Source organism: Apteryx rowi, unplaced genomic scaffold (genome assembly GCF_003343035.1).
Source record: "Apteryx rowi isolate R43461 unplaced genomic scaffold, aptRow1 scaffold_225, whole genome shotgun sequence".
Taxonomy (NCBI): Eukaryota; Metazoa; Chordata; class Aves; order Apterygiformes; family Apterygidae; genus Apteryx; species Apteryx rowi.
Window position 1 is genome coordinate 718171 of NW_020448586.1, and position 13456 is coordinate 731626.

General features: G+C 67.7%; 2 protein-coding genes across 2 annotated transcripts in view; one reads left to right on the top strand and one right to left on the bottom strand.

Moving 5' to 3' along the window:
• The first annotated feature begins 7049 nt into the window (after positions 1-7049).
• VASN (vasorin) lies at positions 7050-11327 on the top strand. Its single transcript, XM_026065285.1, has one exon. It carries the CDS (start codon positions 8261-8263, stop codon positions 10382-10384), a length of 2124 nt encoding a protein of 707 aa, XP_025921070.1. The 5' UTR covers positions 7050-8260; the 3' UTR covers positions 10385-11327.
• A 31-nt stretch (positions 11328-11358) lies between these two features.
• LOC112965860 (coronin-7-like) overlaps positions 11359-13456 on the bottom strand; it is a 33213-nt gene continuing 31115 nt past the window's right edge. Inside the window, exon 10 of the mRNA XM_026065287.1 lies at positions 11359-11569. Coding sequence (XP_025921072.1) covers positions 11425-11569 — 145 coding nt within the window. The 3' untranslated portion in view covers positions 11359-11424. The remainder of the gene's footprint in view (positions 11570-13456) is intronic.

The following is a 13456-nucleotide window of genomic DNA, read 5'->3' on the forward strand; positions in this document are numbered from 1 at the left end:
GGGGGGGTCGTAGGGGCCGCGGTCCCGGCTGCTGCCCTGCTGCCCCTCGACGGCGCGGGGCGCACGTGGGGCCCGTGCGGGCGCGGTCCCGGTCCCGGCTGCCGCGCCGCTGTCAGGGGCCGGGCAGGGTTTGGGTGGGCAGAGGTGGGGGCTGCTGGCCCCATCTTGCATCCGCCTCCCAACCTGCTCTTGACCTCGCTCCTTGACGGAGGCCTGGGCTGGGGAGTGGGCTGCTGCGGAGCTGCCTGCCCCTCCGTGCTGCCCCACGGYGGGACCGAGCGGCTGTGGGGCGCTGCGTGGGGTCCCGTGGGCACGGCCAGCGTGGGCTTCCCTGCCTGCTGCCCACCGGGGAGCCCGGGCTGTGCTGATGGGGCTGCGTGCCAGCCGGGCTGCCGGCCAGCCTGGCTGCCAGCCTGCGGGGATGCCCTGCGAGCCTCCTGCGGAGAGCACGGCATGGGTTTGCCGTCTCCCGGCTTCGCTGGGTGATGCTGGGCTCCGTCACCCTTTCCGGGAGCCGCTTTGGGCCACACCAGGGCAAGCGCTGCTTGCTGGGCCTGGCTCCCTCGCAGGGTGGCAGGTCAGCGTGCCCTGCGAGGGCCAGCGCATCCCACTGCTGCTCTGGGGAGATGCTCCAGTTACTGCAGCACTGGGGACCCCTCTTCTGGGCCAAAAGCCCTCACTTCTGTTCCCCCCTATGTGTCCCACATAGGTCTTGTCCTGCTGGGACCTAGTTGCAGCCTGTACYGGGGCGGCTGGACTGGCCTGACCCAGTTGGAGCCGGGCTGCTGCCCACATGGCGCTGGGCAGTGCCGGCGCGAAGGATGACACTAATTACTMTTTTCCCCACACCACGCCAACTCCGGGTGGCCCTGCCGGGTTGCCCTGACGCAAGCGCTCCCTCGCCTGGCTGGCTCTGCCGCCTCGGCTCACCTGCTGCRCCGGCAGGAGGAAGCGCTCGGGGACAGCGAGGCGCGAGAAGCCGCCCGAGTCAGGGGATAGGAATTTGCCTGTGCGGCGGGTCGGGTCGGGCTGGGCTGGGGCGAGGGGTGCGCGCGTGGCAGCCGGCCTCCGCGCCCCGCACTTAGCCAGCGGTTGGACTCCGGAGGCGGTTTGTCTCCGAAGAAAGCGGCTCTGCTGGTTTTTCTCATTCCTGGCACCCGAGACGGGGGGAGCGTGGCTGGGCGCTCGGGTCAGAGGGGCAGGAGCAGCGCGGGGGCTAGGGGAGGAAGAGCGACGGACGGGAAGCTCGCTCGAGCAGGGGGACCGCGAGCCCCGGGGAATGCAATAACCAGGCCTGCATTCCTCCAGGGCTGCTGCGGAAACTTTAATTAAATAGGGAGGGGAGCCCGGGAGGAGGTGGGAGCTCCGGCACAGGGTGGGTTAAAGGGAAGGAGGATTAAGGGCTAATCCTGCATCCCCCCCGCTGGGTCCCAGGAGGGGGCACGTGCTAACACGGGCTTGTTTGGAGGGCTTGCGAGGCAGGACGGAGGCYGGCCCGGCACAGCGCCTGCAACCCGAGCCGGCTGCCTGGGCGGCCGCGAAGGCGCCGCATTCCTCTGCGCACGGGGGCCTCGCACACCTCCGTGCCACGGGTGCGCGGGGACGGTGCCCGGGGCCCTGCTTCTTACGGGGACGCGGCACGGCCTCCCCCGGAGCTGGCGAGGGGCGGAGGCGGGCCACCAGCCTGGCAGCGTGCCGGCAACAACAGTGGCTTTGTTTGGCGTGAGGAGTCGGGGAGCGGACGGATGCGGGGCCTTGCTCGGCCGTGTGGCGTGGGTGGCCACGGGAAGGGACATCCCTGCCATGCCACTCTGCTGGGCTCCGGGACTGGCCGTGACGCCGGTGCTGCCGATGGCGAGCTTTGGTGCCGGTGAGGGGCCTGTGGTGGATGGGAATAGCCCTGGCTGGGGGCTGGAGCCAGGGGACAGCGGAGGTTTGGGGGGCCTGTGGGGCAGGGGGGGCCCTGCCTGGCAGGAGAGGAGGACGGGAGTCCCTGGGGCGAGCGGGGTCAGGCTGTGCCATGGCAGTGCCCCGGAGACTGCTGTCCTGCCATGCGGATGTGGCACTGGGGCCCAAGTGGCAGCAGGTACCAGCCTATGGTGGAGGAAAAGAGGTGTTGGGGGTGTCGGGGCTCAGCGCCCCGAGGAGACCCGCCGCTGGCCTCCCCGCGAGCTGCCCGAGGCAGCCTTCCTCTTGCAGTACCCTGGGCACCGGGCGAGCGTTTGGGCAGCCGGGTGGACGGAGCCCTCGGGACCCCTTGGCCTGGCAGTCACGGTGCCCTGCAGTCTGTCCTGTCCCTCTGTGGCTCCTTGGGGAGTGCCTCTAGGGTCACTGGCCCCCGCACGGGGACACCGAGCAGCTGGGAAGGGCAGGGGCACCTCTGGGCCCTTCTGCCCCACGGCAAGGGACAGGGGACAGGCAGGTCCTGGACCAGCCTGCGGATGGGGAATCCCTACTGCCACCGCAGCCGGCTCTGCCCATCCACGCCAGCTGTGACCAGCAGCCGGCTGCAGGGATGCCTGGCCTGGCATCCGGCTCCTCCTTAAACACGCGACAGCTACAAAACGAGCCACTGCCACTGCCTGYGGGACCGGCCTTCCCTTTAGCCCAGCGGTGGGCATGCCGGCGGGGCGCCGAATTGCTCGCCCTGGGCAGGGAGCGGGGCTCACGTCAGCGGGCGCCTCCTGGGCAGCTCCCTGCGGGGTCTCAGAYCCCGGGGAGGCAACAGGCAGGTCGTGCCGGTGACGGGGAAAGTGCTCCCACCCTAGCAGGCTGGCAGGGAAAGGCTGAGCGAGACTGGGGAAAGCTGGGCCTGGATCCTCCCGCAGCCGGAAAATATGAATAATTCGGCAAGTATCTGTGGTGCAGGCTTGGGGGAGCCCAGCCAAGGCAGCGGCAGGCAGCGTGTCCGAGCGAGCGTGCTCGCGGGCTGCTGGCGGTGGGGGTCCGCGGGATGGCTTAGCRCCCCTAGAAGAACCGGGGCCTCGTCTCCATCCCTTGGAGCCTGTCTTGGACCCGCCGCTGCTCCCTGCCTGTCTCCCCATTTCGGAGGGGTAAGCGCTGCCAGCGCATGAAGCTGGGAAACCCCGCTGAGCTGGGTTAACCCCTGAGTGACTTGAAGGCATAAAGCACATCCAGGCACTGAGCCTGGAGTGGAGCCGGGCTGTGCGGGATGCTGCTCTGGGCTGGGGTGCTTTGGGGAAGTCTGTGCCAGAGGAATGCAGCGCTCCGCAGGGAGAGGAGGAGGAGGAGGAGGCGGCAGCGGCAAGCTGTGCGCCTCCATCCAGGGTGGAGCACGCTGCTCAGGGCTGCTGCGTTGCGCCGTGCCGACCCGCCCTGTGCTCGTGGCGAGGTGGGGACACTCGCGGTCATGGCCGGGCCGCGGCCGGGCCAGACGAACCTGCCTGGGGCCGGGCGAGCGGGGAGCCTGGCAGCTGGGGAGGAAATGCCAGCGTAATTAAAGGGACGAGAGACTTGGAGTCAGCAGCTGGTTGCAGCATGGGACACGTCAGCGAAACCTGACCCTGGCATTGCAAAACCGAGTCCCAGCCCCGGGCTTGTGCCCCGCCAGCACCCGGCAGGCCTGGCCGGGGCTCCTGTGAGCCCTGCCGCTGCCCCTCCAGGGTGGCCTGGCGCTCTGTGCCCTGCTCTCCCCTCTCTCTGCAGCGGGGCATGCCCAGCAGGCTGTGCCGAGGCTCGAAGCTGTCCTAAATCCGAAGCCCCTGGCCTGGTAGCAGCGTGGCTGTCCTGGCGCGCGTGCCAGGCACTCGGCACACAGTGGTGTTCAGGGACGGCAGCTCGGCGCCTGCCCGCCGCTGCCCCGTGCCGCTGTCCTGGCTGCGGGTCAGTGCTGTCACCTCTGGCTGCCAGCCCAGCCCCGTGCCCTGCGCCGGGGGTGACCCAGATGTCTTTGCCCGTGGCAGATAAGCCCGTTCCTTGTTCCTGGTTAGAGGCTGCTCTAGCCTCAGGCAGGGGCCTGAGGGCTTGACGGCCAGCCGGGCGCCCTCGGGCTGCCGGAGCAGCTCGCGTGGCGCCCCGAGGATGCTGTGTTCTAGGGCCCTAGCTCGGCGCCTGTGCCCGAACCCGGCACTGAGCACCTCGAGGGCTTGCACAGCYGCGAGGCTAGCGATGGGTCTGCCCCCAGCCCCGTTAACCACCCGCCGACCCCCGTGGTGGGGAGAGGCGGGCGAGCGGTCCGGGGACAGGCTGAGCTTGCCCCCCCGCTGCGGCCTGCAGCAAACCTGCCTTGCCCTTCTCTTCCCAGGCCGTGCACCCTCCGTCCGTTCCCTGCGCTCCCCCATCCGTAGCAGAGGCCTCCCAGTCCCGTCTCCCCCAAAAGCGTTTCACGAGGCTGCGCGATGCTCCTTGGCCCTGCTCGGCCCTGGGGCCCGGCTCCGACGGCCTGGAGCAGGGTGACCCGGCCGCCTGCACCAGCAGGGCCACCCTTTCCCCCTGCAGCGGCCGGGCTGCCGGCACCAGTATCACCCTCCCTGGTTTAGGTCCCAGCAGGCGAACGAGGCCCTGCGGGGCAGGGGGGAGCTGGGGACAGGCCTCGGCTGTGGGTGACCCCTGCGGCGCGGCGCAGCGCCCTGGGCGGTGCGGGTCCGGCGTCCCCGCGGCGGGGGCTGGCGGCACAGCTCCCGGTGGCGCAGGGCCACTCGGGCCGAGTGACTCAGGCAGTTGTGGTGACCCTGCCCAGGGCTCGGGTGCACCCCACCCTCGGGTGCACCCCACCCAGGGAGGGGGTGAGGACACGCGCTGGCCGCAGCGTTAACCCCGTCTCACCGGGGGCGGGCGGCACTGCTGCCCCGGTGCCGTGCACCCTGCGGCACAGCAGGGCCGGGGCGTCACGGGTTGCCGCTGAGCCGGGGGTGGCGCTGATCCGGGGCCAGGCCTGCGGGATGGGGTGTCCYGCAAGCACGGCTACGGCACGGTCGTACCCTGGGCCCCCCGGCAGCGCGGGGGAAGAGAAGGCGCCGATCGGCCCAGCGCTAGATGCGGCTAGACCCGGCCTCCCCGGCTTGGCCTCCGCCGCCGGCACAGCCGAGACGGGGCCCCCCGCGGCGGAGGGGCGTCTAGGGCAGCCGGCACGTGCTGCCGCGCGACCCGGTAGCCCCCCACACACACGCGGGGCGGGGGGCCGGCGGCCCCTTGCGAGCCGCAGGGGGTTTATTTGCCTGCAGCTATTAACAGCTCGGAGCGGCTCGGTGGGAGGGGAGGCGGCGGCGGTGGCGGCGGCTGGGGAAGGGGCTCCCGGGCAGGGCGGCCCCCGGCAGCCTGGCGGTGTTAGCAGGGCGCACTCGTCCCTTCCCTGCCCAGGCAGGGCTGGCTTGGGCTAGCAAAGGGCTGGCTCCCTGGCCGGCTAGGATGCAGCCGCAGGACCCGAGCTGCCGAGCGATCCTGGTGCTCCAGGCATGGCCCCGCTCCCCCCCCCCGTGCAGACATGGGGGTGCTCCGGCTGCACCGTCCCTTCCCCGGCTGCATGCACGACCCATCCTGCTGGTGCCAGCAGCACCGCCGCCCCCTCCCCTGTGCTAATTAGGGCTCTCATTAAACGGGCTGAAAGACGGTGCTGAAAGATAAGTGGGCCCCGCGCAGCCTGGCCAGCCGGCCTCCCCTCGCTGACTTGGTGTGCAAAGCAAGGACATCAGAGAGGGCATCTGACCCGGGGGGGGCAAAGCAAGGACATCAGAGGGGGCATCTGACCCGGGGGGCCCTGATACAGGAGCTTCCCCCCCACCCGGAGAGCATCCTCCCTTCTGTCCCTGCCGTTTGTCAGCTCTGCCGCCTGTGCTAGGGGGATGAGGAGCCCGGGGGCTCTGGGGCTGTGCTGTGGCCGTGCCCCGCGCGCCCTGCCTGCTGGCAGCAGCGTGCTGCCCTCGGTGGGGGGGGGGGATGCTCCCAGCAGGCACGGGGAGCTGTGCCCGCAGCATCGCTTCGGCTCCCAAAGGGAGCAAGAAACAGGACGYCCAGCAGCCGGCTGGGGAGGCCGGRGCGCGGAGCGGGGGAGTGGGCAGAGCGGCTCCAGCCAGYGCGGAGGCCCGGCAGGCGGTGTTTCTCTGCCTCCGCATTGCTATCAGTAACACCAGCGCGTCGCCAGCTTTGCAGACGTCTCCAGACTGGAGCCGTGTCCCCGGCGTGCCGATCCAGCCGCGGCTGGAGCCGACCCAACCAGGCCGCGCTCCCCGGAGCGCRCGGTGCCCGGCATTGTGTGCAGGAGCTGGGCAGAGCCGTGCTGGCAGGGCTGCCAGCTCTGGGGACAGCCCGGCGGGCGCTGCTGCGGGCACGGTGCCCGTACCCAGCTCAGGCAGCTACCAAGGCGCTGACGCTTGCTTCAAGTCTCCCCCTGCCCTCCTGGACCTCCGTCCTTGCCCGGGTGGACGGCAGGGATGAGACCTGCACCCTGCGGGACTGGGCTGCCGGGGTGACCTGCCCTGGGGAGCAGGGTGCTGTTACTCTGCCCTCTTGCTGGCTGCGGTTGGGTCCCCCCCACACAGGACGCAGGTGGCCGGGTGCTGTGGGGTGGGTGCGTGGGGCTGGGCTGGCCGAGCTGTGCTCCGGGGCAGGGGAGCAGCCTGGCGCCTTTAGCCTGTGGGCGGGCAGCACTTCCTTAGCCAAGGCCACCCAGCGGGTGGCATATGGGTGACACCTTTGGGTGTCCCCTCCCGATCCCTGTGAGCTCCCTGCTTAGCCACGGAGGGGGTTACACCAGCAGTCGCTGCCCCGTGGCCGAGGGATGCCGGGGGGCACAGCCCGCATTCGGAGAGAGCCAGCTCCCGCCCTCGTCTGGCACGGTCAGGATGCTGGAGGGTGCGTCACAGTTTGTTTACTTACAAGTGTTAAAAACAACCCAAAATACACTGCCTTGGGCTCCGAGTTCAGCCTGACCCTGGCGGCTGTGTGCCCGCTCCGGGAGAGGCATCCGGCAGCTCCCGGGCGCTGCTCGCCGGGCACAGGGCTGACGCACCGATTGCGCGGCGTCCGGGGCCATTGGCCCCATGCGGCGCGGCTCGGGGTGGCCGCCRGCTCGGCGCGAGCAAAGGGTTAACACCCTCCGCGCGGCGTCGGGAAGGCCGGCCGGCGGCTCCCACCCCCTTCCCTGGCGCGGAGGCCGAGCCGGGTGCRTCTGCTCGGATCCAGGCGGCGCATCCCACATGTTTGATTTGCACCCTGCCGAGAGGAGCGCGGGCCGCGCCGGCACGGGGCTCTGCCTGCCRGGACCGAGGTAGGGGCGCTCTCCTAGCGATGGACAGGAGGGGTTCGCGGCACCCGGGGGACGCAGCCCCAAGAGGCCAGGCCCAAGCCGCGGGGTCACGCGCATGGCAGAGTGGGAGGGGGCCCGCAAAGGCACCGCGTCCCCAAATCCCGGGGAGATGCGCAGGAGCCGGCAGGGCTCCACGCTGGCGATTTGAGCCCGGGGAGGAGGAGAGGGAAGAGCGGGCAGCTGGCGCGGGCAGCCAGCGCGCCGCTTTGCTCTCTCGCTGGGGCCGTCCCGGGCAAGAGCCAGCAGGGAGGAGGCACAAGCGCAGCGGGGACTTTCCTCCGCCGTCCCTTTGGGGCTGGCGTGTCCCAGGCAGGGCTTGCGGAGGCAGCAAGAGGCCACGGGCCCTGCCGCGGGGCTGGCAGTGCAGCCGCTCGGTTCCTCCCGGGTGTGAAGGCCAGGGCCGGGAGGCCATGGCGAGGCAGGAGCCCTGCTCTCCCTGCCCCCCTTGTGAGCCGGGCCTGGGGGCTCCTGCCCCCCGCGCTGCTTGGGAGCTGTGGGGAACCAGCCCTCTTCCCCTAGCATCGCCACGGGTCGCCTGGGAAGCACGGGAGAAGCCAAATATTTTGCATGTGAAGCCGTGCTGGCACTTGCCTGTGGGAGGGGAGCCCGGGGAGCCGGCTGGGGCCTCACGGCCTCGGACTCGCGTGCCTCGCCATCTCTCTCCTGGTTTTTCCAGGTGCTCTCCCCGGCCAGAGCCCGAGTGCTTCCCAGCTAGAGGATGCTTGGGCCAAACTCTGTGTGGGAGCCAGAACTGCTACCCCAGCCCACCCCTGCACCCTCTCCTTCCTCCTAGACTTGCCAGGGGTATTTGCTCCACGTATCCTGACTCATGCAAGCTGGCGCAGCTGCCCCTCTGCCCCGCTCTCCCACCCCAATGGCTGGGTGCGGAGCCCCTGGAGACCGTGGAGGGCTCACAGGAGGGAGGTCTGAGGCTCCCTACCACCCGACAGCCCGGGGATTGCTGCTGTCCCAGGTGGAAGACACCTGCACTCGGGGATGCACACAGCCCTGAGACCTGTAGGAACACCAAAACGTCCCCTGTGGCAGGGCTTGGCACCTAACCATGACTGGGTTTCTCTCTCCTGCAGAGTCGACACCATGAACCAGCTGATCCTTTGTGTGCTGCTTCTCTTCGCCCCCAGGGACCTCATTCAGGCATGTCCCACGGGCTGCCAGTGCCAAGACCCCAAGACCATCCTGTGCGCAGCAAGACGAGGCCACACTGTGCCCAGCGGGCTGCCTCAGAACACCCTGTCCCTGTACGTCTTTGAGAATGGCATCACGATGCTCAGTGAGGACAGCTTTGTGGGCCTGCCTGCCCTTCAGCTCTTGGACCTCTCACAAAACAAGATCACCACCATTCAGAAAAACGTCTTCCAGCCCCTAACGGAGCTCGTCAACTTGGACCTGTCCTCCAACCAGCTGCAAGAGATCACCAACGAGACCTTCCATGGGCTGTGGCTCCTGGAGCGGCTCTACCTGCAGAGGAACAGGATCCAGCACATCCATGCTGCTGCATTTGACACTCTTGAGAACTTGCTAGAGCTGAAACTGCAGAACAACCAGCTCTGGGCTGTGCCTCCCCTCGACCTGCCCAACCTCCTGCTGCTGGACATCAGCTGGAACAAGATCCCTGCTATTGCACCTGGGGCCTTCCACGCTGTTAACATTGAGTCTCTAAAGATCGCGGGCCTGGGCCTAACAAGCCTGGATGAGGAGCTCTTTCAGACCCAGAACAACCTCCATGAGTTGGACGTCTCTGACAACCTGCTGGAGCGTGTCCCAGCGGTGCTGCGGCGGCTGGGGAGCCTCACCAAGCTCAACCTGGCTGGGAATGCACAGATCTCCCAGCTGCTGGCAGAGGACTTCCACAACCTTCACAACCTCCAGGAGCTGGATATCAGCAACCTCAACATTAACACCATCCCTCGGGACTTCTCTGGCTTCTTCCCGAGACTCCGGGCCATGACAGCTGCAGGAAACCCCTTCAACTGCATCTGCCAGATGAGCTGGCTCGTGCACTGGGTGAATGCCAGTGGCGTGGTCCTCCGGCGGCCTGAGGAGACACGGTGCCACTTCCCCCCCAAAAACTCGGGCAAGCTCCTCCACCACCTGCAGTACGTTGACTTCGGCTGCCCCACCACCACCAYGACCACCACCACTACCACCACCCTGCGCACCACCACACTGCAGCTGCCCGCTCTGCTGCCCACCAGCGGCCACCCATCACTGGAGCCCAGCACCGCCGCTCCCACCCTGGAGGCCAGCGCCCCGCAGGGCAGCTCCACGCCGATGCCRTTCAGCGCCCCACTGGGCCCCACAAGCCCCCCAACGCAGATCTGTCCCCCTCGCACATGTTTGAATGGCGGCACCTGCCAGCTGGATGCACAAAACCACCTGGAGTGCCTGTGCCCGGAGGGATTTGCTGGGGTCTACTGCGAGCTGGAGGTGAGGAGGACAACGGTGTCGCCAGCCACGCAGGCCCCCACTCAGAGCAGGCAGATCAGCATCAAGCAGGTCAGCAGCACGTCCTTGAAAGTGGACTTGCAGAACTATGTCCAGTCCAAAGCGCAGCTGAAGGGCATCCGGCTGAGCTACCGAAATCTCTCTGGGCCAGACAAGCGGCCCGTGATGCTCCGCTTACCGGCCTCGCTCTCCGAATACACCGTGAGGGCACTGAAGCCCAACTCCACCTACCGCGTCTGCATCGGGCCACTGGGGGAGAAGGTCTCCAAGGAGGAGTTCTGTGTTGAGGTGCAGACTTTACAGGTGACCCACCAGCAGCACTCGCCCGTCACCCAGAGCAAGGACAGCAACCTCACCCTCATGATCGTCCCCGCGCTGGCCGCYGTGCTGCTCCTGGTGGTAGTGGTCACCGCAGTCACGTACTACCGCCGGCACCGGCGGGCAAAGACAAACACCAGTGCCGGGGTGGACTCCAGCCCCCTGGAGCTGGAAGGTGTGAAAGCCTGCCTGGAAAACGGGGATTTGAGCAACCACAGCCACAAGGGGTCAGAGAACGCGATGCTTTCGAACACCTTGGAGTGTGAGGTGCCGCTCATGCAGTCACACTATCCCAGCAACAACAACACCACAGCACTAAAGCCATCCTATTTCTAAACCAAGAGGGGACAGGCTACCGGGTGAGGAGACCCCCGGACTGAGACGAGGGGGATGCTCCAGTAGCAGTGCCAGGGCCGTGTCCCTTCCGGGACGAGGAACACTGAGGAGTTAACTAAATTAAGGCGTAAACCCAAAACTCGTAACGTGCAATTTCTGAGAGGCTTACACACTTAGGGAGTAGACACTAATTTTACCGCTCAGCATATGACTAAGTGCCTTGATTTCTGTGACTCTATGTAGAACGTGGGCAGCGAAAGAGAAGGTTTTTTTAATTTGGGGTTTGGGTTGGCTTTTTTTTAGCTACTGCTAAAAAAAAAAAGTTGTCTGTGACTTAGCTAAGGGGCATCAATGTGCTGGTAACAAAGGGTCCCTCAGCTAAGCATGGCCTGTGACTCCGAACTCCCTGGGAAGTCGATGTGAGCAGCAATAAGGAAAGACCCCCGTCCCCCGCAGGAGGCTGAGGTGCTGGGACCCTCGGCCTCTCCGTGCCGTGCATCGAAGGAAGTGCCGAAAAGGCGAACCGGCAATTGAAGCTTTAAGAACTCGGAGAGAATATTTATACACGGTTATTTCCCATTTCTTCTGGGAAAGCTCTTTTCTAGTACAGGTTTGCATACATCTATTTTGTAAGGCAGACAGAAGGGTGTCTTTTTGTAAAAAAAATAAAATAAAAAAATAAAATTAATAATAACTAAAACCGCTGCACAGCGTTTGCAATCATCGAGGGCTGTGTTAGAGCCCTCCCGATGGCTCCTCGGTCCTGCTGGGTGAGCAGCCAACGTGCGGTTTCCATTTCTGCAATCGCAATCACTCCCCATTTCCATCCCCGATGTGGCCTGGGCTCTCGGCGCCTGCCTGTGGCCCTGCTCTAGCGTTGGCGTTGCCATGCTTGGGGACAGGCTGGGTTTCGGGGGTGCCGTCAAGCCCCAGCCCTCTGGTTACTCCGGGAAGGCTCCTGGCACAGGGTGACCTGCGAYGGGGCGGCCCGGCCACGCGTCCCGCTGGGCTTCGGCCCGCGGCGGGGGCAGCGCTGCGCGTCAGCCTGCGGCGGGCAGGGAAGGCCGGCCGCATCTTCCTGTTGTTGTTGGAGGGGCGGCGGGATGAGTCAGGGCGCGGAGGGGAGTATTCCCGGCTCTGGGCCGCGGGGCCGGGGCGGTCTCACCCCCACGAAGCTCTCCCCCACTGCGAGCGTTAAAGAGGTGTTACAAAAACAGAGGCCGCAAGTTTCAAATTAGACCCGGCCCTGCGCATCATCCAGCCTTACTTCACCCCTGTCCCGACTGCCAGATGTCTCCAGGGGCAGGCGAGACAAACAACCCAGCCCAGCCCCGACGACCTCCTGACGTCACCCTCGTCCTCCTCGGGACGTGCCCACCAAGCTAGGCCGTGCTGATGGGCCAGACGGTGCTTCTGCGCCCGCTGTGGGCACCCACGAGGTGCCGCGAGCCCCTGTCCCAGGCCGCGCGGCTCCAAGCGGGCTGCCGTGCCGGATGGGGCCCCTGCTCCCGGCACCGTGCCAGGCGAGGCTTTGCGGATGCTGCAGGCTGCCTGGCCGCGGCCCAGCCAGGTGTTTACCCGCAGCTTTGGGAGTGCGAGAAGCTGCGCTTTGCTCAGCCCCGCGCTTCCTTCCCCAAATCCCACCGCTATTGACACAGCTGCCTTTCGCCTGCCCCCCGCCCGGCCGCTCCGCCGCCCCCCCCAGCTGCTTGCCCRCTGCCTGCCGGGGCCGGGCAGAGCCAAGGGCGCCGCTCGCCCTGCTCGGGGTCGGGCCCATGGGGGCTCCGGCGGGGCCTGGAGCAGGGGCAGCTTCGCCCACCCGGCCGGGCACAGGGTCCCTGCCCGGCGGGTGCTGCCGGACGGGCCCCGCATAAGGGGAGAGGTGACGGCAGCAGGTCCGGACCAGAGACGGCACCGCTCTGCCGGCACCACGCCGACATGGGGCCGCAGGCGAAGCCCCTTGCTGTCATGGGGCCGGCACCCTGCTGCCGTCCCTGCGCACCCTGCAAGCGGGTGCCGGGAGAGTCCTGGCTCTGCCTCCAAGGCCACGGCGCTCGGAGATGACAGCGGTGCCGTTATCAGCAGCTGAAGCTCAGCCGCCCTGCGCCGGGGGCCCCCGCACGCACCTCGAGCRGCCGGCACGGAGCCCCGGGCTCCCTCCCGCCCGGCCCCAGCGCGTGACCCTGCTCCCCTCGGCCCGGGAGCAGCCGCCCGCGTGCGCCGGCGGGGGGGCTTGGAGCTGGCGCGAGGCAAGTTCCCGCTGCCAAGGCTGCTCCAGCCTCTGGTTTTAATCGTTTTCCAATCCTTTATCTTTCAGGCTGGAATTTTCCAGGTTGGGTCCCTGCCCACGGAGGTATGTTTTATTTGGAGAAAATGAGCAAACCGGGCGCAGCTGCTGCCCCCCCCCCCCCAGCCCCTTTTCTGCCTGGGTGAGCGGAGGCTTTTGGCAGGCCGGCTGCCRAAAGGGTTACAGCAGCGCGCTGCAACCTGACCTGGCCGTCTCCCTCCCCGGGAGCAGTGCGCAGCCTCGCAGCGGGGCCGGGTCTGGCAGCGCTTCAGAGCCGGCTGCCGAGCCGCTCAGGTGAGCGGCCCCGCGCCCGGAGCGCCCCGTTTTTCGGCAGGACACGGCCCCAGCGCTGCCGCAGCCCCGTGCRCTCGCCCCAAAAGTGCCTCCATCCACCTCTGCTGGTGGGGGCGAGGGCTAAGGGACTTGCCCAGGGACACAGCGAGCCGGGGCAGAGGCAGGGCCAACGCCGAGCGCCGCCGTGCCTGGRGAGCCTGCACAGAGCCCGTCCCCGAGCGACGCAGGCCGCAGCGTTACTGCCCGGCTGCTGAGCCCCGACGCTTTCGGGACACTGTTGGGTGCATTTACATGCCTCTGCGCCCCCGTCCCAGCACCCGCGCACAGGGTGCACCCCGCTGCTGTTCACCTCCGTACGCCGGCGATGCGTTCGCTGCGGTACCCGCGCGGCCGAGCCCCCCCCCCCTCCTCCCCGGCGGCCGCCCGGGACCGCGGCGACGTGGCCAGGGCCGGGGCTGACGTCAGGAGCGAGGAGCCGGGCGCGCTCTGGA